At 38.9% G+C, this 27,057-nt stretch overlaps 1 protein-coding gene across 4 annotated transcripts in view; it reads right to left on the bottom strand.

Moving 5' to 3' along the window:
• Positions 1 to 27,057, bottom strand: part of METTL16 (methyltransferase 16, N6-methyladenosine) — a 70,631-nt gene that overhangs the window by 24,897 nt on the left and 18,677 nt on the right. For 3 of the 4 annotated variants that reach the window (XM_042915638.1, XM_042915640.1, XM_042915639.1), the window contains 4 exons: positions 15,294 to 15,493; positions 9,679 to 9,819; positions 7,691 to 7,806; positions 5,637 to 5,779 (listed from right to left, as the gene is read on the bottom strand). In XM_042915638.1, coding sequence (XP_042771572.1) covers positions 5,637 to 5,779; positions 7,691 to 7,806; positions 9,679 to 9,819; positions 15,294 to 15,493 — 600 coding nt within the window. The remainder of the gene's footprint in view (positions 1 to 5,636; positions 5,780 to 7,690; positions 7,807 to 9,678; positions 9,820 to 15,293; positions 15,494 to 27,057) is intronic. The other variant, XM_042915641.1, reaches the window with a different exon arrangement.

Here is a 27,057-nt window from a genome sequence, read left to right as displayed (position 1 = left end):
GTAAGCTTAAGTCACAGGCACAAAAATGAAAGGTAAGGCTGAAAAGCATTTGCAACTTCTTCATCAACAACAAAAAGGCTGTCTACTTAGAAGTCCAACTGTACGCTGGGACTGCATATGCTGCAGGCTACTAGACTAGAAATCAGGATATCTGGGTCCCAAGTTTCTAATCTGTAAAACTAAGATACTGGATACCTTTACCTCCCAAAGGCGTCCCAGCTGCAAAATCCTTTAAGATACAAAATAAAACTGCAGGTGCTGCTGTGCATGACTTAGGTGAGGCATGAATCGTAAGAGGGAGGTGAGGGATCTTGAGTGCCATCACGGAGATCAGTGCAACAAATTTAACTCCATAATGTTAAAAACCCTGCTGAGTTCCTACACTTTTTCAGGAATAAGAAAAAAATTCTAGATGGGTAAGAAGCAGATGGTAAGGTTAAAATACTTGTTTTTAATCCCTTATTTTTCAGAGCTTCAAAATACAGGTACACCTCATTTTAGCATGCCTCCCTTTACTGCACTTCATAGATAACTGTGTTTTTTTTACAAATTGAAGTTTGTGGCAATCCTGCATTGAGCAACTCTATTGGCATCATTTTCCCAACCACCATCGCTCATTTTGTGTCTGTCACTTTTTGCGAATTCTCCCAATATTTCAAACTTTTTCATTATTACAGTATTTGCTATGATGATCTGTGTTGGTACGATTGTAAATGTTCTGAGGTGCCACGAGTCGCACCCATGTAAGATGGTGAACTTAACCAGTAACTTGTGTGTGCTCTGACTGCTCCACCAACCACTGTTCCCCCGTCTCTTTCCCTCTCCTTCCTATTCCCTGAGACACTATGATATCGAAATTAGCTAATTAATAACCCTAACAAGGGTCTCTAAGTGTTCAAGTGAAAGGAGGGTCCACATCTCTCACTGTAAATCAAAAGCTAGAGATGATTAAGCTTAGTGAAGAAAGCCTGTCGAAAGCCAAGACAGGCCAAAAGCTAGGCCTTCTGTGACTGTCAGCCAAGTTGTAAAAACAAGTTCTTGAAGGAAAGCAGAAGTGCTACTCAAGTGACTCATGAATAATAAGAAAGCAAACAGTGTTACTGCTGACAGAGAGAGAGTTTTATCGGTCGGGACAGAAGATCACACCAGCCGCAACATTCTCCTAAACCGAAGGCTAATCCAGAACTAATCCAGAATTTCTCTTCAATTCTATGAAGGTTGAGAAAGGTAATGAAGCTGCAGAAGCAAAGCCTGAAGCTAGCAGAGGCTCCTTCACGAGGCTTAAGGAAAGAAGCCATCCCCATAACACACAACTGTAAGGTGAAGCAGCCAAGTGTTGATGCAGAAGCGGCAGCAAGTTATCCTGAAGATCTAGCTAACATAATGAATGAAGGTGGCTACATTAGACAACAGATTTCCATGTAGATGAAACAGCCTTATATTGAAACAAGATATCATCTAGGACTTTCATAGCTAGAGAGCTTTAAAGGACAGGCTGATCCTCTTGTAAGGGGCTAATGCAGCTGGTGATTTAAGTTGAAGCCAATGCTCACTGAACATTCAGAAAATCCTACGGCCCTTAAGAATTATGCTAAATTTACCCTGCTTGAGCTCTATAAATGGAACAAAGCCTGGATGACAGCACAATGTTTATAACATAGTTTACTGACTATTTTAACCCCACTGTTGAGACCTACTGCTCAGAAAAAAAAAGATTCTTTTCAAAATCCTGCTGCTCACTGACAATGCACCTCATCATCCAAGAGCCCTGATGGAGACACACAATGAGATAAATGTTTTCATGCCTACTAACATAACATCCATTCTGGAGCCCATGGACCAAGAAGTATTAAGGACTTTCAAATCTTACATTTAAGAAAATACCTTTCATAAGGCTATAGCTGCCACAGACAGTGATTCCTCTCATGGAGCTGGGCAAAGTATATTGAAAACCTTTTGGGGGAGCCTGGGTGGCTCAGTTGGTTAAGGATCTGACTCTTGGTTTCAGCTCAGGTCATGATCTCGCATTTCATGAGTTCAAGCCCTGCATCAGGCTCTGTGCGGACAGTGCAGAGCCTGCTTGGGTTTCTCTCTCTGTTCCTCCCCCACTCATTTGCTTTGTCTCTCTCGAAATTAATAAACTTAATTTTTTTTTTTTTTTTTTTTTTTTTTAAAGAAAGAAAACCTTCTGGAAAGGATTCACCATTCCAGATGCCACTAAGAACATTTGGGATTCACGGGAAGAGGTCACAATATCAACATTAACAGAAGTTTGGAAAGAAGTTGATTCCATCCTGCATGAATGACTTTAAAGAGTTCCAGACTTCAGTGGAGAAAGTAGCCAAAGATGTGGTGGAAACAGCAAAAGAACCAGAATTAGAAGTAGAACTTGAAGATGGGACTCAGTTGCTGCAATCTCATAAATGAACCTTGAATGGATGAGGAGATGCTTCTTGTGGATGAGTAAAGAAAGTAGTTTCTTGAGATGGAATCTACTTCTGGGGAAGATGCTGTGAAGATTGTTGAAATGACAACAAAGGATTTAGAATATTCCATAAACTTAGTATGTAAGCAGAAGTAGGGTTTGAGAGAATTGACTCCAATTTTAAAAGTCTGCTGTGAGTGGAATGTTTTCAGACAACATCACATGCTACAGAGAAACTGTTTGAAAGAGTCAGTTGATGCAGCAAACTTCATTGTTCTTATTTAAAGAAATTGACACAGCACCCCAGCTTCAGCCACCAACAGTCAGTGGCCATCAACACTGAGATCGCCCCCACCAGCGGAGACATTACAACTCACTGATGTTGAGGGAAAATGCCCACATAGTCAGCATTTTTTAGCAACCAAGTATTTTTTAATTAAGGTATATACATTTTTAAAATATATAATATAATGCTGCTGAACATTTACTGTAGTATAGCTGTACGTGCATGTAACTTTTATATGTACCAGGAAACCAAACAATTCATTTGACTTGCTTAATATCACGATATTCACTTCACTGCGGTGGTCTAGAACTGAACCCACAGTATCTCCAAGGTATATGTGCGTACAGTTTTCAGAGTTGCATAGTGGTTTAAACATTATGTCAACTATAAAAATATGTAGGAGGACATGAACTGGTACTATGTACAAATGAAAAGTCAACATGGAACAATGTGATATTATAAACAAGATTTATGAGCAATACTCTCAAAACACACTGCTTTATTCTCTTTTCAGTAAAAATGAGTTCTTCTCTTCCTAATTATCCCTCTCAATCTGCATGAATCCTAACAGAGTGGACAGGATTGCTGAACCCTATTTTCAAATCAATCATAAATGGGTAATGTTTCCCATCTGTGATACCAAGCTCAAAATGGTCAGCTCTCCAGAAGTATGATGAACTCTTGCAATTTATCCTTCTTAGCAAACGTGTACCTTTCATTCAATCTGGGGGCAGCCACAGAGCCAGGTATAGGCAGATCTGGAACATATTGATCAATTTCTCTTAGAATGGTGTTCCTATAAAACATATTTTTGTAGTTCACGTGGGACTTCAGTAACAGACCTACTGAAAACAACTTTCCTCATTTCCCTGGTTGGCTCCCATCCCCTCAAAAGCTGACAGATTCTGAAATGGCTACATGGCCCTGTGTACCTCTTTTCATGAGTTTCAGTGCTCTGTTACCTTAAGTTTACTTTACTCATTCAGACTCTTCCCAATGCTCAGTGTAACTTAAGTCACTTTCTTCTTTATACCCTAGTCTGTCTTTGAACAAATCAATTTAAAGCAGAAACTTATTAACCTTTGGCTTCAACAAGGTATAAATAAATCCTCTGAGAGGCAGACCACCCAAAAATCCAGTCGCTTTCCACAAATCTATAAACTCACATTTAAAAAATTAGGATATCCATTGGTTTTGGAATTGGCCTTTTACTAAGATAAGCAGCATTAAACACATATAAATCCAAAAGAAGAGAAAAAAAGTCTTCCTTATTCAGCAATTTCACTCTGGGTTTATACCCAAAAGAATTAAAAGCAGGGTCTTACGAGATACTTGCACACCTGTGTTCATACCATCATTATTCACAATAGATAAAAGAGAGAAACAACCCAAGTGCCCATCACCAGATAAATGAATAAACAATGTGGTATATACTATACAATGGAATATCAATATTATTCAGCCTTAAAAAGGAAGGAAATTGTGACACATGCTATAACATGGATGAACATTGAGGACATTATGCTAAGTGAAAGAAGCCAGTCACAAAAGGACAAATACTATAAAAAGTCCCTACAATAGTCAAATTCATAGAGACAAAGAATGCTGTTTGCCAGAGGCTGGGGTGAAAGGCGGGGAAAGAGGGACTGTTGTTTAGTTTAATGGGTAGGGAGTTTCAGTTTTACAAAAAAGAGTTCTGGAGATTAGCTGCATTACAATATAAATGTACTTAACACTACTAAACTATACACTTTATTTTTTTTTAATGTTTATTTTTGAGAGAGAGAGACAGAGCACAAGTGATGGAGGGGCAGAGAGAGGGGGAAGACAAAAATCCAAAGCAGGTTCCAGAACAGAGCCTGATGTGGAGCTCAAACCCATGAGTTGAGATCATGACCTTAGCCAAGTCGGAGACTCAATCCACTGAGCCACCCAGGTGCCCCTAAACTATACACTTTAAAATGTATAGTTTTATGTTAAAATGTAAGTTTTGGGGGTGTCTGGGTGGCTCAGTCAGTTGAGCATCTGAATCTTGATTTCAGCTCAGGTCATGATTGCAGGGTGGTGGGACTGAGCCCCACATTGGGCTCCACACTGAGCGTGGAACCTACTAAGATTCTTTTCCTCCCTCTGCACCTCCCCCACTTGCACAAGCTCTCTTTTGCTCTAAAAAAAAAAAAAAAGAACACAAAAAACAAAACCTATACCTGTAAATTGTATGTCATACGTATTTTATCACAATTTAAAAAATCATCTCTACATCCCAAAGCTAAATGCTAGGGTTAAAAGACCTTTTACTTTTGAACTACCACATTATCCATCATTTCAACAACACTTGGCAGAGTGAGAAGTCAAGCGAGACAAATAGCACTTTTCGAGTACCTTATGTTGCTTAATGACAGGCGTGTTGTCCGAAATAATTAGCTTTTAAAAAGGAATAGCTTTAAGTCTCCTCTGGAACTGCTTAGTGATCTCAGTTTCCCTTCATTAAGTTCTTGACAGCTCAATGTCCTCACATCTGTCATTGTTTGGGAGACTGATTCCAAGAACATAAATTGCTTCAAGGACTAGGCAACAAATTTATTCTGGTTCATGGGACAGATCTGAACCCATCTGTTTTCTAATCAAAAGCCATATTTGAATCAGTTTTGTTCCACCACAGTATCGTACCAATGGGAGCAATACAATCATACGATATTTTCCTTTCTATCCATGTAGTGCGGATGATTACAAGAAACACAAATCAATTAAGGCCACGAGAGCATCCTCAGAAACAGGGTCTTTGCAGATTGTAGGATCTGCAACCATTTCCATTTTTATCTATTTATTCTTCAGGCTACTGTGATTACATTTCCTCTAAATGAGGTTGTTTCTTTCAGAATTACATAGGAAAAAAATAGTCCCATGTTGTAATAACTAACTTACCTTAATCTTTTTTTAAGTTGTAAGCTGTCATGGATGATCCTTTTAACAAACTCTAATTCACCTCCTTCTGCCATGATTTCTGTGATACCTCCCGTATTTACAGAACTAGGTGGAGGTCTCCGAGGATTTCGAGAGTTTACTCCCTGCACAACAACAACAACAACAACTGGTGAAAAATTTTTACACCATAAGACTAACTCTTTGACTGTAATCTAGTTCTAAATAAGAATGCTTAGATGTAATTTTAGTTTCCAAATCATCACGGTAGATCTAGGATTTAAAAATCATATAGCAATTGTAATATTACATCTTAAACAACTGCATTCACACTAATATTCTTCCCTAAGGTCTTTTACCTTCCATCTTTGTGATTAAACGAACAAAAATTTTACCTTTCTTACATAGCCTAATCTGTCACTTTTTATGTTTTGTCTTGGTACCATGTATAGAAAATATTCCACCCAAAGATTATATAAATATTTACTATGTTTTCTTCTAGTACTCTTAGGGTTTCATTTTTTAAATTTAAATATTTAATCCACTCCTACCACAAACCAAATTGAAAAATTAACTCAAACATATCAAAGATCTAAATATAAAAGGTGTAATTATAAAACTCTTAGAAGAAAACATAGGAGTATATCTTCATGGCCTTGGCCTACACAATGGTTTCTTAGAGAAATTGGACTCCTCAAAATTAAACTTCCGAGCTGCAAAGGATTCCAACAAGAAAGTGAAAAGACATCCCACAAAATAGGAGAAAATGTCTGCAAACAATAAATCTAATAAGGGACTTGTGATTAGAATAAAGAATTCTTACAATAATAATTTTAAAAAATAATCCAATTTTTAAATGGGTAAAGGATCTGAATTGGCATTTCTCCCAAGAAGATATACAAGTTATCAATAAACATGTGAAAAGATGTTCAGCATAATTAGCCACCGGGAAAATAAACATCAAAACCAAGATGGGATATCACTTTATAGCACTTCATACCCACTATGATGGCTATAATCAAGAGGACATATGACAAAAGTGTTGACAAGGACGTGGAGAAACTAGAAATTGGAAGCCTCACACACTGGAGCTGGTGGAATGTAAAATGGTGCAGCCACTTTGGAAAACAAGTCTGGCAGTTCTTCAAACAACTAAACACAGCGATCATATGACCCAGTAATTCCACTCCTACACAAACATTTGTACATGCATGCTCACAGTAGCATTATTCATAACAACCAAAAAGCAGAGACAACCCAAATGTCCATCAATAGATAAGGAAAATATGGTATTTCCATACAATGAAATATTATTTGGCAATAAAAAGAAATTAAGTACTGACACATGCCACAATATGGATGAAACTTGAAAATATATTCTGCTTCGTGAAAAGAATCAGTCACATATTATACGATTCCACTTATATGAAATGTCCAAAGCAGGCAAATCCATAAAAACAGGAAGTCCACTGGTGGTTACCTAGGACTGTAGGAGCTGTGGGAAACTGACAGTAACTAATGGAGAGGGGTTTTTCTTAGTGGCAGAGGGAGGAGTTGGGGAGTGAGGAAAATGTTCTAAAATTGACTGCAGTGATAGCTGCAAAACTCTGTGAATATACGAAGAATAATTAAATTCTACCCTTTAAGTGAGTGAATTGTATGGCATGTGAATTATATCAATAAAACTGTTATAAAAAAAAATTTAGTTGTAGTGCTAGTCGTACTCTATTTCTTCATCTGGATGCTGGTTCCACAGGAGTGTTCACTTTGGAAAATCCAATTTACACTTACGGCATGCATACTTATATATGTTATGTATATGTATAATACGTATATAAACATATATACGTTCATATATACATAAATATACTGATTTCTCAGATATGTAAGCCAATAAACTTCCTTTATTAAGCCAATCTGAATTGACTCTTCAGGTGCTTGATACCAGAAGCATCCTGATACAGCCTCCAAAATAAAAGTTGTTCTTTGCTCTTATCTTTGCAAACATCAACAACTTAGATAAATATTCAATTGTTTTAAAGCAGAAGATACTTTACCTTGGCTTCCAACTGATTTGCAAAAAAGGGTGGGTTGCACATGCAAAAATCGTAGATTATCTCAGATTCTTCTTTAAGAGCATCCATCAGGAGTGTCTTCTGTGGTACTTTTACCACTAGGAGAAAATATGGAACTGTTAACTACTCTTAATGCACTGGCAGTTTTCAAATATGACCACAGACTCTATGACACTAGTTCCTTTAAGAGGTGGAGTTTAATATCCCTCTCCTTGAGTATAGGCTGCACCCAGTGACTCACTTTTATTGAATAAAATGAATGTGATGAAGTGATAAGGTGTCACTCCTGAGGCTATGTCATGAAAGAAAAATGTCTTCCTCCTTGCCCTATTTCTTGAATTACCTGCACTAAGAGAATCCAGCTGATATGCCATAAGGATAGTCAACTGGCCTAGAGGAAAGATCCACATGATCGAACCAAGGCTTCCTATCAATAGCCATGTAAGCGAATGGCTTTTGGAAGCAAATCTCTACTCCCAGTGAATCCTTCAGATGACTACAACCTCATGAAAGACTGAAACAGAACCACCTAACTAGGCCATGCCCAAATTTTCGGCCCATACGAACCATGACATAAATATTTACTGTTTTAAAGTTGCTAGATTTTGGAGTAATGTGTACTACAGGAATGGGTAAATGAAGAACACATTATTAGTATCTCCACTTAGAATAATATGTTTAACACTAGTGAGAAAAGTCTAGTTCTTCCAGGAAGTGACATAAATTCTCTTTAATTAAAAAAAGAAAAAATGAACAGCTCTTTAAATATATAGTAAGCACAAATATTAAAAAGTAACTGGTCACTAAGGGGACTTGATTATTGGTAGCACAGTTCCATATTCTGAAATTTAAAAATGATATACTTTAATCAACAGCAGGGTTTCTCTTCTAAAATCCTGGTGATTAGGTTACTTCATATATAGTTGATACCCAACATTCATGGTAGTTATGGTCTATAAAGTCAACGTGAATACTGAATTGGAACAAATGGCTCCTGAGAGAAATATCTAGGGTTAGGTAACTGTGAACAAGCCTCTGGTCAAACAGTCTCATCAACCACTCAACATACAATGTTGTTTCGTGTTTCTGTTTAAAAACACCTTATTTAATATATACTGCTGATTCATTAACACTGAAATCACGCCCGCAACACTAGAACTCATGTCTGATGAGACTTAATCTAATACACGTATTTCCTGAAAGGTGCATCACAGTCTTCTTGTATTTAAATAACAACTAGATTGCATTTAGCACTATGTTTAAACAGCAAAGTCGCCAAGAAAAAAAACACAATAATGCCAAAAATGTGGCACTACATAGACTATGAAAAGGACACTTGTTTACAGCAGAGAGCTGAAACAAGAAGACAGATCAGCACCCTGTACAACTTCTGCTGGAAACATGTATGTTGGGTGACTCAAAATTTTTGCCACTCTGCACAGATCTGTGAATGACCATAAAAAGTACCAGAGGTACCGATCTGGGGGTTAAATATAACGCCAAGTGTGCAAATTTAGCAAACAGGCAAATTCACAAATATAAAATCCACAAAATTATGAGGATCAACTGTACCATATTTCCTTCTACATTAATACTGATAACAAAGCTGTAAACTCCATTACAATGTACTGTACCATATTTTTAAGAATTACCAGTCTGTATATTAAAAAATATTTTTTTTAACATTTATTAATATTCGAGAGAGAAAGAGAGCATGAGCAGGGGTAGGGGCAGAGAGAGAGAGACAGACAGCAAGACAGACACTGAAACAGGCTCCAGGATCCGAGCTGTCAGCACAGAGCCCGATGTAGGTCTCGAACTCACAAACTGAGCTGAAGTCGGACACTTAACTAACTGAGCCACCCAGGCACCCCAAAGTCTGTATGTTAAAGCAAAAAATTAGATGTATTAAATTATAAAGACAGGTTAACACAAGTGCTTGAAAGAGGTATTTATTCTGTAGAGCTAACCTTTTATAAGATCAGATAAATTATTCTGTTCCACGTTTTTCTTTGCATAGTTGAAGCACATATCATCCACTTCCGTGGCAAGGAAATACCAGCCATTTAAGGTTGTTCCAAGTAAAGGGTAAATGCAGGATGCCCCTGTACCTAGTAAAATGAAAATTCAAAACACATTGCACACACCAGAGGCAGAGGTGAGAACAACAAGCCAAACACCATTCTTCCCCTTCTTAGAATTCTTATAACCTTAACAGTGTAAATCCTAAGCTGGTACCTGCCTGTACACAAATGGTAGCTACTGGGGTCTTTAGTCATTTCAGGTGTCAGTCTTACCTCATAATTGGATTCAAATTTCCTAGAGGACAGAAACCTTGCTCTTTTGTGTGTTATATGTAATGAAGTGCACACAACTGGCTGGTGATCAAGGACTACAAAACTTATAAACTAAAAATGGTCAAAATAAGTTCATTTACTTTATACAATTTTTCATTTTAAATCTCACACAAAACTTGATTTTCTTAAAATCAATGCTTAAAAGAAATCAATGTACATCCCACTCCCCAAAAGCAGAAAAAAACACACAGGGTATTCTTATGATTATTTAAATGACCAATGCTCAAATACCTGTAAGCTGTTACTTGAAAGAAATCAGAAGTTAAAAACAAACAAACAACAACAAAAAACTAGATCTCTTAGATGCGATGACATGGAAAGACATTTGATCTAGATGTAAAACACCAATCATTGCCTTCCCCTACTACAGTTTCAAGGGAGATATTCAAAGGCAAATGTTCCAGGCAAAGACAACTAGGGTTTGGTCCTCAACTTGTATGTAGATCCCCTAACCATGAACTGAACTATGTATATACTAACCACAAATACTGTTTTATGACCACTGACTAATATGGCCAGTAAGATCCAAAAGCACACGTTCAAGAGAAGAAAAGCCAGTGTTTATCTTGAAGGCCTATAGCAGTCAGCCTCTACCAGGCCACTCCAGGTGCTTTCCTCGGACCACATCTAGGTGCCAGTCTAGTCTTCTAAGGATTTGGCCAGAAGAGATGGGGCTAGGGATATCTCTCACCCAGAGGCAACCCAGGGTCTCTTACTGCTTCCTCATTAAGTATTCTAACAGACTGATAAAAGACACGACCATAACTAACAGCCCTTTGACAGTCACCATGATTGCTATACTTTCTATCATGTTTACCTAATAGCATCCTGGCCCTGGTGCTACTGGGCAAACACCCCCTTGGGAATGTATGAGGTAGCAAAGGAAGGGGTGGTGAAGGGAACTCATGCTCCTCTCAGAGGCCACAATTACTGAGTCCCTGCTAGCCATTCTGGTAAGTCAGAATCATTCACAGTAAGGAAATTTAAGAAGCTCCGTAGGAAAAAATATCTGGACCAGATACCAGGCCCTTGATTCTCACACAACAGCCTCTCTCTTCACACTTCAATTCATTCAAAAGCAAAGAGCAAAAAGAAGAAAGTACACTTTCCTTCAGCTACCTCCAGGATAATAAACACAGGTAAAGACCTGTTTTTTGCACCCCCCCCCCAAAAAAAAAAATTAAGTTGCTCAATTCTTAAGACTAAAAAACTTGAATTCTAACATCCTAGTCTCCTCAGAAAGCTGAATGACATTTTTTAATGGATAATAACACTTGTAATTATAAATAAAAATGGAAAGTGTATAATCATAAAATTAGAGCAAACTGATGGAGTCTGGGGGAAGAATTTATATAAAACCCTAATTAGAATGAATGTGATTTCAGCTAGAGCGCCCCTTGTGAAGAGCTAAAATCCATTAACCTCCTATATCCCCAAGTGTTATTTTAGACAGTTTGGGGCATAATTAAAATAAATTAGTACCAAGTAGGCTCTTGAGTTTTCTATAACCCATCAACCAGTCTTCTGCCATGAACATAAAAGGGCAGAGCATTAGCTAAACCCCTCATTTTTACATACTGCTTAGCTCATATGGGATGTTCAGAATTTTGAATGTTGAAAGAATGATGTATTTATCTATGAACATTCAACGAATTATTATCAGACATCTACTAGAAAGCTAGAAATTTTGTTAGGCCTTGGGATAGTATAGTAAGCAAAAAAAGTTAACAGGTTCTGCACTTTGCAATCTAGTGGCCAAGAAAGACATTATTCAGACAAGTCAAAGTGTGTTAAAAATTACAACAAATACCCTGAAGGAAGAAACATGGTTTTCTAAAGCTTATAATCAAGGAACTTGTCTCATGCTAGAAGGTCAGAGAAGGCTTTCTTGAGAAAATAAGGCTTGAGCTGACAACTACAGTATAAATGAGATTCTAACAAGGTGACGATGGGGAAGTTCCAGGTAGAGGGAACAACATGTACATTCATGGTGCCTTATTAGAGGACTAAAGACCAAAACTGTAGAAAATAAGGAAGAAAACCACACTGGATGAGACTTAGAGAGGCCCAGAGAAAAGGGTAGGGAACAGACAATGGATGTTTTAACAGCCTAAGTCAGGATATTGGGTATTTATCACAGAAGCAATAAGAAGCCATTAAAGCCATAAAGATGTGACCAAGTATGTATGGATTTATACATACTTTCTGGAGAATGAAATGGAGAGGCAACAGAGTGGATGAGAAGAATAGTTAAAAAGTAATCTGTAGACCAGGGGAGAGAACAGTGACTTGGACTGAGATGGCTGCAGCGGAAATGGAGAAAGTAGATAATTGAAGAAATATTTAAGAAACAAAACCAACAGGAAATGATAGACATTCTCGGTGAGAATGGAGAGACCTATCAAAGAATATCAAGGATGAAAGTGGATTGTGATCAGGAGACTATAGATGCTGGAGAGGATGTGGAGAAACAGGAACCCTCTTGCACTGTTGGTGGGAATGCAAATTGGTGCAGCCACTCTGGAAAACAGTGTGGAGGTTCCTCAAAAAATTAAAAATAGACCTACCCTATGACCCAGCAATAGCACTGCTAGGAATTTACCCAAGGGATACAGGAGTACTGATGCATAGGGGCACTTGTACCCCAATGTTTATAGCAGCACTCTCAACAATAGCCAAATTATGAAAGAACCTAAATGTCCACCAACTGATGAATGGATAAAGAAATTGTGGTTTATATACACAATGGAGTACTACATGGCAATGAGAAAGAATGAAATATGGCCCTTTGTAGCAACGTGGATGGAACTGGAGAGTGTTATGTTAAGTGAAATAAGCCATACAGAGAAAGACAGATACCATGTTTTCACTCTTATGTGGATCCTGAGAAACTTAACAGAAACCCACGGGGGAGGGGAAGGAAAAAACAAAAAAAGAGGTTAGAGTGGGAGAGAGCCAAAGCATAAGAGACTCGTAAAAACTGAGAACAAACTGAGGGTTGATGGGGGGGTGGGAGGGAGGGGAGGGTGGGTGATGGGTATTGAGGAGGGCACCTTTTGGGGTGAGCACTGGGTGTTGTATGGAAACCAATTTGACAATAAATTAAAAAAAAAAAAACAAAAAAAGAAAGTGGATTGTGGTGGATCCACTAAAAATAAGGAATGAAGAAAAAGGACCAAGATGATCAAGAAAAGACAATAAGTCTGTTCTTGGACATGGCAAAGTCTGAGATGTTCTTGAGAAATCCGTATTGCCGACATAAGAGACTACAGCTCAAGATAATCCAAGTTGGCAGAATATATAAATATGTGGGTTATATGATTGGAGGTGGGAAACAGTCACAGATGTGGGTGAAATTGCCCAGAAGTAGGATGCTCAATAGGAAAAGGGCTAAAGATTGAGCTCTAAGGATTCTCAACATCTAATGGCCACACAGAGGAAAGCAAGCCTAAAAGGGGAGAAGAGTGACTAGAAGGGAAAGAGGAAAACCAGAGGAAGCCCATGGAGGAACATGCATAAAGGAGAATGGAGGAGTCAATAAATGACCTAAAAAGGTCATGTATGAGGAGGACTGAAAATGTTCGCTGAAAATGCATACAAAAGTCAAAGTTAAAAAAAAAAGTCAAAGTTAAACATCTACTACTATCTAGAAAGTATGTTTCCTATTAACTATAGTTTGAAATAGGGCCACAGAGCTTTGTTCCTATAAAGGACTAATAAAGGCCAAAGAATTAAAATTTATTCTTTATTTTTCTGGGGGGTGTCTGGGTGGCTCAGTTAAGTGTCTGACTTTGGCTCAGATCATGATCTCACTGCTCAAACCCCACATCAAGCTCTGTGATGACAGCTTGGAGCCTGTAGCCTGCTTCAGATTCCGTCTCCCTTTCCCTCTCTCAAATATAAAGTAAAACATTAAAAAAAAATTTTTTTTTTCCTTTACTTTTTATCTGGGGAGGGGAGGGGCAGAGGGAGGAGAGAGAGAGAATCTTAAGCAGGCTCCACTCCCAGCAGAGAGCAGAGAGCCTGATGCAGGGCTCGATCTCACAACAATGAGATCTTGACCTGAGCTAAAATCAAAAGGACGCTTAACCAACAGAGCCATCCAGGCGCCATGAATTAAAAAATTTTCTTAACCCTATCAAATTAAAACATTGGCTATGATATGGCACCTGGGTACCTCAGCCATTAAGCATCTGACTTTGGCTCAGGTCATGATCTCACAGTTCCCCAGTTTGAGTTCCACAACAGGTGAGCACAAGCCCCACTTCGGGTAAACCACAAGCCCCTCCCTGTTTGTTTGTTTGTTTGTTTGTTTGTTTGTTTCTTTCTTTCTTTCTCTCTCTCTCTCTGCCCCTTGCTCACTGGTGCCCCCGCCCCCCCATAAAATAAAACATTGGCTATGATAAACATACAATACACTTATAATTGCAAAACATACCCTGGCTTTATTTCCTTCTGTATTTCCACTTAATCTCCCAAATGAACAGATAGTCCTTTCCACTGTTACAAGTTTACAACTAAGAGAACATCTTAATTTAAATCGATGACTTTTTCCCTTTCTTTGATTTTGGATTAAATGTCCTCTATTAATAAAGAGATTCCTGGGGCACCTGGGTGGCTCAGTTCGGTTAAGCCTCCGCCTTTGGCTCAGGTCATGATCTCACGGTTTGTGGGTTCCAGCCCCGCATCGGGCTCTGTGCTGACAGCTCAGAGCCTGAAGCCTGCTTCAGATTCTGTGTCTCCCTCTCTCTCTGCCCCTTCACCGCTCTTGCACTCTCTCTCTCTCTCTCTCTCAGAAATAAATAAAATATTTAAAAAAAGAGAGAGAGAGATTCCTTAAAGTATTCAGCCCACATGATCTTTTATTAAATGGCTATCACACAGTATCCCAATATGGGGACTACTGCATTAACACCAAATAATTCAGAGTAAAAATAATGCCCCAAAGACACAGACATCAATATGGTAATCTGAAAAGGTAAGAAAACAAGAGCCTCACTTGCGTTCTGCACTGTTATACCCCTGCTCCCTGTTTGGTGCTGAAAATCCCTTCTCAAGAGAAATAAATGGCAGAAAAGCCCAAGTGTAGCAAAAAAGAACAGTAATATCTGTAGCCAGCTTCTTTCACACACAAATACCCAGAAGAGAAGTTTACAAAGAAACGGACATTGCAAAATTTATGAAACTTACGTTCAGCTAAAAAAGAATTTAAAACCATATATACATACCTATGTCAATTCCTCTTCGGAGAGTACTTTTGTCAGAGTCCTGATGACCAATCAGATCTTCTACCCAATGAATGTAGTTGAGTCTCAAGGGAACTGTAGGAATCAGTCTTTCCAATGGAATATCAATGGAAAGTCCAAAATCTTCCTTTAGAAGAGTACAAGTCAGAGCTCTGACTGCTTCGGGGTCTTTAAAATTAAGACTGAGGAGTGGAGAAAAAGAAACAAAACTGATCAGTAAGATTTACTATGCTATACAAGTTCTACGTCAGCCACACAATACCAAACACCCATTTGAATTTTCTAGATCACACATAAATAACTATGCAGAACATTCACAGTGGCATACATATATGGGTGTTTAATACAATTACAGTTTATGAAAGGCAGTATAAATTTCCACCAAAAGTATTGCATTTTCATACAAGGAGCATAGAGGACAAGAGTGCCTCTGTTCCAATTCCTGCCTGATTATCTCCTTAACTTAGTTATGTGACTTTGGACAAGTTATCTCACCTCCATGAGACTGTTTCCTCAGCTATGGGGATAACAGCATCTATATCATAGTTTTGCTGTGAGATAAACTGAGAAAAGTAGTTAGCATCATGCCCAGTACATAGTAACTATTTTACAAACCCTAGCCTGTTTTCACTATTATTATTAACATCATTTGACATTAACACTTTTTGAAAATCATGTTTAAAAGCAGAAAGTAATATAAAATGCTTGATAATGAAAACAGGATAAGAGGGGCACCTGGGTGCCTCCGTCAAATAAGCATCCAACTCTTGATTTCAGCTCAGGTCATAATACCAGGGTGGTGGGACTGAGCCCAGCGTCAGGCTTCTTGCTGAGCATGGAGACTGCTTGGGATTCTCCCTCCCTCCCTCCCTCTCTCTCTCTCCCCCCGCCTCCTCTCTCTAATAGAAAAATACAAAATCTAAGGGTCGTTCCAGGTAAAATTTTAAGGGTTTATGAAGCATACTATGAATTAAGTACAATAGTACTCAAATATTTGTAGAGCAAATTATAGAGACATGAACAGTCAAGACAATTATTGAAGACACAGAATAACCAAGCAACAGTAAACATTTCCATTATCTTCCAGTCTGACACCTAACAAATTCTTTATTCTTCTGCTCTGTGATACTAAGCATACAGTAACACTATTGAACACATATTATTGAGGAATATACAATCAGCGGTTAAAGATGACATGATCTACTTTAAAAAAAACTGTTCAGGGGCGCCTGGGTGGCTCAGTCGGTTGAGCATCTGACTTTGGCTCAGGTCATGATCTCACAGTCTGTGAGTTCGAGCCCCGCGTCGGGCTCTGTGCCGACAGCTCAGAGCCTGGAGCCTGCTTCAGATTCTGTGTCTCCCTCTCTCTCTGACCCTCCCCCGTTCATGCTCTCTCTCTGTCTCAAAAAACTAAATAAACATTAAAAAAAAAATTAAAAAAAAAAACTGTTCAGAGAGGCACCTGGGTGGCTCTGTCCGTTAAGCGTCCAACTCTTGATTTCAGCTCAGGTCATGACCCCAGAGCTGTAGAATGGAATCCCAAGCAGGCTCCATGCTGCACAGAGCCCCACTTGGGATTCTGTCTCTCCCTGTCCCTCTGCCCTCCTCTGCTTGCTTGCTCTCACTCTCTCAAAATAAACAAACCAAAAACAAACAAACAACTGTTAAAAAAACACAACTTTAGTTTTTTTTAAAGTTTATTTATTTATTTTGAGAGAGAGAGAGTGAGCACACAGGGTAGGGGCAGAGAGGAGGAGACTTCCAAGCAGGTTCTGTGCTGACACTGCAGGGCCTGACACAGGACCTGAACTCAAGAACCACAAGATCATGACCTGAGCCGAAATCAAGAGTCAGATGCTTAACCAACTGAGCCACCAGACACCCCAAACACAATTTTAATAGTAAAAGAATTTACAAAGAGTGATGATGGGCAGAATTAGATTTTAGGAATACAGGTCTGTTTGTTATCTATACAAAAACTGCACAATATACTTGAATATAACTATTTCTTATACCTTTAAGAATGCTTTGGGGGGCAGGTGGGGGGAAACACCTGGGTGGCTCAATCGGTTAAGTGTCTGACTTCAACTCAGGTCATGATCTCACAGTTCGTAAGTTCGAGCCCCACGTTGGGCTCTGTGCTGACAGCTCAGAGCCTGGAGCCTGCTTTGGATTCTGTGTCTCCCTCTCTCTCTGTCCCTCCCCTGCTCAAGCTCTGTCTCTCTCTCTCTCTCTCTCAAAAATAAAGATTAATTTAAAAAAAAAAAATGTTTTAGCGTACTAGTTTGTAGGGAAAAAATGAGATTAAGAACAAAGCTTTCACTGAGAGTGTAAACTGGTGCAGCCACTATGGAAAACAGTAATGGTGGTGCCTCAAAAGATTAAAAATAGTACTGAAAGGGAGACACAGAGAGATAAACCAAGAAACAGACTCTTAACTACAGAGAACAAACTGATGGTTACCAGAGGGGAGGGGTGAAATAGGTAACAGGGATTAAGGAATGCACTTGACATGATGTGCTCTGAATAGGTATAGAATTGTTGAATCACTATTATAGTACACCTGAAACTAATATAACATTGTATGTTAACTACACAGGAATTAAAAAAAAATACAACTACCATATGGTCTAGCAATTCTACTTGAGTATTTATTCAAAGAAAATGAAAACATTAACTCAAAAGAGATATATGCATCCCTATGTTCACACAGCATTATTTATAATAGTTAAAACATGGAAACAATCTAAGGGTCCATGAATGGATAAATGGCTAAAAAAATGTGAAATCTCACACACACGCACCCAGAAGAATATTACTCAGCCATAAAAATGAAAAAAATCTGGGGGACCTGGGTGGATCAGTCAGTTAAGCATCTGACTTTGGCTCAGGTCGTGATCTCACAGTTCACTGGGTTCCAGCCCTGCATCGGGCTATCTGCTGTCAGCACAGAGTCCGCTTCAAATCCTCGGTCTCCCTCTCTCTCTGCCCCTCCTGACTTACGTTGGCTCTTGCTATCTCTCAAAAATAAATAAACATGCTCAACATCACTTATCATCAGGGAAATACAAATCAAAACCACAATGAGATACCACCTTACACCTGTCAGAATGGCTCACATTAACAACTCAAGCAACAATAGACGTTGGCAAGGAAGTGGAGGAAGAGGATCTCTCTGGCACTGCTGGTGGGAATGCAAACTGGGGCAGCCACTCTGGAAAACAGTATGGAGGTTCCTCAAAAAATTAAAAACAGAATTACCCTACGACCCAGCAATTGCACTATTAGGCATTTATCCACAGGATACAGGTGTGCTGTTTTCGAAGGGGCACATGCACTCCAATGTTTATAGCAGCACCATCAACGATAGCCAAAGTATGGAAGGAGCCCAAATGTCCATTGACCGATGAACGGATAAAGAAGACGTGGTATACATATACGATGGAGTATTACTCGGCAATCAAAAATAATGAAATCTTGCCATTTGCAACTACATGGATGGAACTGGAGGTATTATGCTAAGTGAAATTAGTCAGAGAAAGACAAAAATCATATGACTTCACTCATATGAGGATTTTAAGAGATAAAACAGATGAACATAAGGGAAGGGAAACAAAAGTAATATAAAAACAGGGAGGGGGACAAAACAGAAGAGACTCATAAATATGGAGAACAAACTGAGGGTTACAGGAGGGGTTGTGGGAGGAGGGATGGGCTAAATGGGTAAGGGGCACTAAGGAATCTACTCCTGAAATAATTGTTGCACTATTCGCTCATTTGGATGTAAATTTAAAAAAATAAAAAATAAAACAAGTTATAAAAAAAATTTTTTTTAAACATGTTACATTGACTTTGGGACCCGATGGGAAAGAGCAGCACCTGTTTGTGAAAGCTGAAAGAATCAGGAAAGTGGTATCAGAGTCCGGAATAAAGGAAATATTGTTATGTAAAAAAGAATAAATAAATAAATTAATAATAAAAATATTCTTAGAAATAAAAAAAAATTAAAATAAACATTAAAAAAAAAAAAAGAAAATAAAAACCTGCCATTTGTAACAACTGGTGGTAGACCAGGTGGTAGACCCTGAAGGCATTACACTAAGTAGAAAAGATTAGACAGAAAAGGGCAAATACCTTATAATCTTACTTAAATGAATAATCTAAGAAAATAAAAAGCAAAAAACACCTCATAGGGGAACCTGGCTGGTTCAACTGATAGAGCATGCAACTCTTGATCTTGGGGTTGTGAGTCCAAACCCCACACTGTGGGTAGAGTTTACTTAAAATAAATCAAAACCAAACAAAATCACCTCACAGACAGAGGACAGACTGGTAGCTGCCAGAGAGAGGCAGGGGGTGGGTGAAAATAGGTGAAGGGGGCCAAAATGTATACATTTTCAGTTATAAAATAAGGAAGTTATGGAGATGTAATGTACAGCATGGTAGCTATAGTAAATAATACCATATTGCAAATTTTAAAGTTGCTAAGAGAATCTTAAAAGTTCTCATCACAAGATGGGGGCACCTGGGTGGCTCAGTCAGATAAGCATCCAACTCTGTTTCGGCTCAGGTCATGATCTCATGGCTTGTGAGTTCAAGCCCCACATCGGACTCCGTGCTGACAATGTGGAGCCTGCTGGAGATTCTCTTTCTCCCCCTCTCTCTCTGCCCCTCCTCCTCTCACTCACTCTCTCTGCCTTTCTCTCAAAAATAAGTAAACTTAAAAAAAAATTCTCATCACAAGAAAACAAATGTGACTATATGATGACAGATATTAAGCAGACTTAATGTGTTCATTAAAAAAAATTTAAGTTTATTTATTTGTTTGAAAGAGGAAGGAGGGTAGGGGCAGAGTGTGGGGGGAGAGAGAGAATTCCAAGCAGGCTCCCCACTGTCAGTGCAGAGCCCCACGCGGGGCTTGAACTCATACACCGTGAGATCATGACATGAGCTGCAACCAAGGGTACAACGTTTAACTGAGCCACCCAGGCACTCCAATGTGTTCATTTTTAACATATACAAATATTGAATCATTAGATTATATACCTAAAACGGGTATATGTCAATTATACCTCAATTTAAAAAAATGGAACTTTAATATAATCTAAAGAAGATGGCTATAGGGGAATCTCAAGAGATATAATCAGAACCTAGAAGCAATGAGCATAACTAGTGTTCCAGATCTTAGTTTCCAAATACCATTCCCACTAAAAGGAATCAGAGTTCCTTAGTAGAATTGCTATTCCAGGTCTGAAGTAGGAGAAAGTATAAGATAAACCTAGAACATTTCGTTGTATCAGAAAATAGGACATACTCAAAGATGAGGAAAGTCACAAGGACGTGGGCCAGTTAAGGGGGCACCCACTGACCAAATCTGGGACAATCTGAATGAAGAATGCCATCAAGGGATTATATCCCCAGAGTAAAAGAAAAATATACATGAGTCTATACTTACATAAATAGATAAATAAATGGGGGAGAAAGGACAGCTTTTATTTACAATAGAATGATAATTACCAAATGTGTAGAAGTAATGAAGGAGTAGAAAATTATACTTGGCAATCACAATGTTAATTTTTCAATTAAGAATAATCAGTGGTTCCCTCTCTCTGCCCCTCCCCCACTCACATTCTGTCTCTCTCAAAAGTAAACAAACATTAAAAGATTTTTTTTGAAGTGGGGAGAGGGGGGCTCAGAGCACTTGGGTGGCTCAGTCGGTTAGACGTCTGACTTCGGCTCAGGTCATGATCTCACCATTTGTGGGTTTGAGCCCTGCATCGGGCTCTGTGCTGACAGCTCAGAACCTGGAGCCTGCTTCAGATTCTGTGACTCCCTCTCTCTCTATGCTCCTCCCCCACCCATGCTCTCTCTCAAAAAAATAACGTTAAAAATTTTTTTAAAAAGCCAGGGGGAGCGCTCAGGTCATGGTCTCACCATTCGTGTGTTCGAGCCCCACATCAGACTCTGTGCTGACAGCTCAGAGCCTAGAGCCTGCTTCAGATTCTGTCTCCCCCTTTCTCTACCGCTCCCCCAGTCAACTCTGCCTCCCTCTCAAAAATAAACATTAAAAAAAATTTTTTTTAAATCATCAATGGATGATGCTAAAAATAGTACAAAGTTCAATGAGAAACAGAATATTTACATGGTCTCAAGGTACTTCCCCACAAATTATCAATTACAAAGGAGAAAACAGTAACTCTGTAATGAAGAAATCTGATGGATACCACCTTAAACAAGTGATCAAAGTTAACACCACTAATCATGGATGGGACAAATTAACATCATAGGCTTCAGTGATGCATAAGAAGGACAAAACAGGACAAAGAAAACAAGACTTAAAAAAGCACGCAAAAATGAAATGGAATTGAGGAATGAGATTGTGGGGGTGATGACACAATACTGTCCACAACTAAAAACTAAAAACCACTGATTTATACAGTACAGAGGGGGAATTTTACAGTAGTTAACTATATCAGAATAAACAAATGAAATGAACAAGAAGTTAAAAAATTAGAAAAAAAAATACGGGAGAAGCAGATAACAGAGACCCCTCATACACTTAATTGGTCTTCCTGAATAAGAAAACCAGAGGAGGAAAACAAAGAAATTATTCAAAATAATCCCCTGCCCCCACAAGAAGATTCACTGAATCTTCAGTGAATTAGCAATTCAGAATTAGCAATACTGAAAAACCAATTCAGAATTAGCAATACTAACACATGTACCAAAAAAGTTACTAGACTTTAAGGATTAAAAGAAAAAAATCGTTTTTACACCTTGGTAAAAAAAGTTAAACCACCTACTGGGGGAAGAAGGGCAACAGGGTAAAAAGAAAAAAATGGCTTCAGGGAACACCTGGCTGGTACAGTTGGTGACACATGCGACTCTTGATCTCAGATTTCTTAAGTTTGAGCCCACAATGGACATAAAGATTACTAAAAAATAAAATCTTTAGGGGCACCTGGATGGCTCAGTTGGTTAAGAGTCCGACTCTTGGTTTTGGCTCAGGTCATGACCTCACGGTTTGTGAGTTTTGAGTCCTGTGTCAAGCTTTTGTGCTACAGGTGTGGAGCCTGCTTGGGATTCTCTCTCTCCCTCTTTCTATGTATGCCCCTCCCACACTTGCATACATGTGTTCTCTCCCTCTTTCTCTCAAAATAAATAAATGAACTTAAAAAATTAACAAGTAGGGGCACCTGGGTGGCTCAGTCAGTTAAGTGTCCAACTCTTGGTTTCAGGTTGAGTTATGATCTTGTAGTTCATTACATTAAGCCCTGAGTCTGGCTCTGCACTGACACCACAGAGCCTGCTTGGGATTCTCTCTCTCCCTCTCTCCCTCCCACCCCTCTCTCTCTCTCTCTCAAAAATAAATAGGGGCACCTGGGTGGCTCAGTCGCTTAAGCATCCAACTTCAGCTCAGGTCATGATCTCGCAGTTCACGAGTTTGAGCCCTACACTGGTCTCTCTGCTGTCAGTACAGAGCCTGCTTCAGATCCTTTATCTCCCTCTCTCTCTGCCCCTCCCTTGCTTGCACATTTTCTCTCTCTCAAAAATAATAAATATTTAAAAAATAAAATAAAATCTTTTTTAAAAGTTTATTTACTTTGGGAGAATGACGAGAGCACAGAAGGAGCAGAGAGAGAGGGAGACAGAGAATCCCAAGCAGACCCCGATAGGGTCTCGAACTCACAAACCGCAAGATCATGAGCCAAAACCAAGAGTCAGATGCTTAAGTGACTGAGCCACCCAGATGCCCCAAAATAAAATCTTAAAAAAAAAAAAAAAGACTGACTTCAGACTTCCACACAACAGCACTATTTAATAGCAGAAAACAAAAGGACACAGACTACAAAGCCCTTAGAGGAAAAAAATGTTCCCTAACAATTTTATACTCAGCAAAATTGTATTTCAAGTATAATGACAACAGACAAATGTTTTTAAGCATATAAGAACTGAAGGAACATAGGTTTCCATGATCCCTTTGTGAAAAAACAAACAAACAAAAAAAATCCCTAATGGAAAAATTCAACAACCAAGAGACAAACTATAGCAATAGACTAGCAGTGAGCAGTGAAGCTATTTTAACTGGAGAACTAAGATTAAAACACCTGTGAACTGTGGCCACACAACAGGATATAAATGTTTGTAAACCATTAATAGTGTACACACAATTAAAATTAAGGAGGGGAAAAAGAAGAGGTAATTAAGTACATTATTTCCTCAACGTGGGTCAGAGATTTCATCCAAAACTGATAAAGTAGGTAGCAGAGATATAAGGTATACATTTAAGAATATAAACACTAGAAAAATTAAGAGAAACAATATAATTGAATAAAATCAAGTGGTAAAGAAAAGAGAGATTAAAGCCAAATCACACAGAGTAAAGGAAAAAAAAAAGAAGCAACCAAAACAAAGCACAATATAAAATAAATGTAAATGGTCAAATCTATTCTAAAACTCTCAGGTTAGATCACAAAGACAAAACCAAAAAACTATGCTGTAAACAAAGACTATGCCAAAACATAGTGATCCAGGGGCACATGGGTGTCTCAGTCGGTTAAGCCTCTGGCTTCGGCTCGGGTCATGATCTCACAGTTCGTGAGTTCAAGCCATGCATCGGGCTCTGTGCTGCCAGCTCAGAACCTGGAGCCTGTTTAAGATTCTGTGTCTCCCTCTCTCTCTCTGCTCCTCCCCCACTTGCACTGTCTCTCAAAAATAAACAAACATAAAAAAACAAAAACAAAAAAACATAGTGATCCAAAGATTGAAAGTAAAAGTTTAAGTGAAAGTAAAAGAGAAAACAGCAGGTATTACCTTACACTAGATCACCATCAATTTAGAAGAAGGATAAAAAGCACTGAATGAGAAACAGCAGTGACTGTGCAGGAACTGTCAAAAATACAAAATGCCACAGCAAAGTCAGGAGGATGGCTAATTTCTACCTCCTGTCCCCTGCCTTTTTAAAGCAAACTCTACTCCAACTTGGGGCTCAAACTGACAACCCCAAGATCAAAAGTCTGCATGCTTTGCTGACAGCCAGCCAAGCACCCCAAGCGGATAGTAATTTAAAAAATAATTACCCCTTCACATTTAGGTAGGGATTTTTGAGATTTTAGAGACTAGTTTCCACAAAACAGTGGAAGTAGAAGTTTATTGTACAAATATATGCCAGCATTGGGGCGCCTGGGTGGCTCAGTCGGTTAAGCTGCCGACTTCGGCTCAGGTCATGATCTCGCGGTCCGTGAGTTCAAGCCCCGCGTCAGGCTCTGTGCTGACAGCTCGGAGCCTGGAGCCTGTTTCAGATTCTGTGTCTCCCTCTCTCTGACCCTCCCCCGTTCATGCTCTGTCTCTGTCTCAAAAATAAATAAACGTTAAAAAAAAAAATTAAAAAAAAAATAAAGACAAATATATGCGAGCGAAAAAAGTGTCATTAAAATATATTACATGTATTTAAAGGGGAATTAAGTATTAAGTCTATTCCTAGACATCTAAATAGATATATATTAGTTTTGTAATTTGTGGGGCCGATAAAAGAGAATCTATAAGCAAGCGATGATGAACACATTTCTGCTTCACTCAATCACACAACATTAACACACACACACACACACACACACACACACACACACACACACACACAATGGGGGTTCTGGGCTGGCTCAGATGGTAGACTCTTGATCTCAAGGTTGTGAGTTCAAGCCCTAAACTGGGTGCAGAGATACAGAGATTACTAAGAAAATAAATTAATTCGTTAAAAAAGAACTTTCATTACCTTTGTATTTCTTCAGATAAAAGCAGTACAATCTCAGGTTCAACAAGATAAATGATGTAGCATAAAAAAGGGGGTATTAAATCTATAAAAACTTTACTTTTAATTCTAAAAAGAATATTGGATTTTACTCCTGTGAAACCCATCAAGTGTGTGAAAAGATGGGCCAACTCCATTTCCCTCAGTAACAGAGAATGGGAATCGAATTTTTACATGTGGGTGGGGTACCTGCGTGGCTCAGTCAATTAAGCATCTGACTTTGGCTTAGATCATGATCTCACAGTTTGCGGGTTCGAGCCCCATGTCGGGCTCTGTGCTGGCAGCTCAGAGCCTGGAGCTTGCTTTGGATTCTGTGTCTACCTCTCTCTGTCCCTTCCCTGCTCACGCTCTCTCTCTCTCTCTCTCTCTCAAAATACACATGGGAAGACGTTCACATCTGAGTACCAGACTAAGGCATTCAAATGAATTCATATTCTTTATTCTATAACAGTAGCCCAATCTATCAAGCTTCACTGCTAAACACACAAACAGAATTATATCCCAATATAATATCTATGTGCAAAGCCTAAAAATCTGAAATGTAAAATTTCCAATTTTTCTATCAGAGAAACTTAATAGCCTAGATACCTTATAAATAAACTTGGAACGGGGGCACCTGGGTGGCTCAGTCAGTTAAGTGTCCGACTTTGGCTCAGGTCATGATCTCGTGGTTTGTGAGTTTGAGTCCTGCATCGGACTCTGTGCTGACAGCTCAAAGCATGGAGCCTGCTTCGGATTCTGTGCCTCCCTCTCTCTGCCCTGCACTCACTCACTCACTCACTCACTCACTCCCTCTCTCTCAAAAGTAAACTTTAAAAAAAAACATTAAAAAAAATAATAAACTTGGAACAGTATTACCTTGAACAGTGTTAACAGAAGTGAAGTACATCCTGACATAGTTACTACCCTACAACTTCTGAGTGCTACTTTGCACTGGCACTTTAAAGAAAATTATGAAAATCAGGGATTGCAAACTCAAATACTTACAAGGTGCTACTCAAAATGCCAGTCCCTAACAAGAAATGGAGTTGTGCATGCCTGTAAATCAGTATACTGAAGAAAGTCATTCAACCAAAGAAATGTCTGCTAAACAGACATGTAGCATAAGGTGCTTATCTCTGTTTGTAGCTTATCTCTGTTTGTGGCAAATAGTTTGTGGCTGAGCAGCTAGTTCAATAACCACACTTTTAGTAGCATTACACCAGATGACACAAAAGGCCAATTCAAAGGGTATGATTACCATGTAGTTCCAGGTAATTAATGTCAAGTTTGTCAGTCCAGTTTTGCCAGATCTCTAAAATTTTCAAAGGAAACCAACAACCCATAATTTTATATGAAATTTTCCTGATTCTTAAAATCTATGTGGGCAAGAAACAACTGCAAGCCTTACAAAATTCACAGGCTGACAGGTTGCACCCCATACTGTAAACGGTGGAATTATAAAAAAAAAAAAAAATAGCCGAAATACTTGGTTACCTTATACTTTTAATGTTTTTTGTTTTTTCATTTTTTGTTTTGAGAGAGAGGAAGAGAGTACAAGCGGGAGAAGGACAGAGAATCTGCACTGACAGCAGCAAGCCTGATGTGGGGCATGACCCCATGAACCGCGAGATCATGACCCGAGTTGAAGTCGAATGCTCAACTGACTGAACCATCCAGGCACCCCCACCTTATACTTTTAAAGATGAAGTATAAAAATGTTTCACTCTCTGGGTGGCTAAGTTGGTTGAGTGTCCAGCTCTTGATTTCGGCTCAGGTCATGATCTCGCACTTCATGAGATCAAGCCCCACGCCAGGCTCTGCGCTGATGGTGCAGTGCGGAGCCTGCCTGGGATTCTCTCTGCCCCTCCCCTGCTCGCTCTCTCTCTCTCTCTGTCTCTCAAAATAAATAAACATTAAAAAAAAAGTTTCACTCTCAGGGTGCCTGACTACCCCAGT

The sequence above is a fragment of the Panthera leo genome, chromosome E1 (assembly GCF_018350215.1).
Source record: "Panthera leo isolate Ple1 chromosome E1, P.leo_Ple1_pat1.1, whole genome shotgun sequence".
NCBI lineage: Eukaryota > Metazoa > Chordata > Mammalia > Carnivora > Felidae > Panthera > Panthera leo.
The sequence above is the reverse complement of the archived record's forward strand: the minus strand, read 5'-3'. Positions and strand labels throughout refer to the sequence as shown.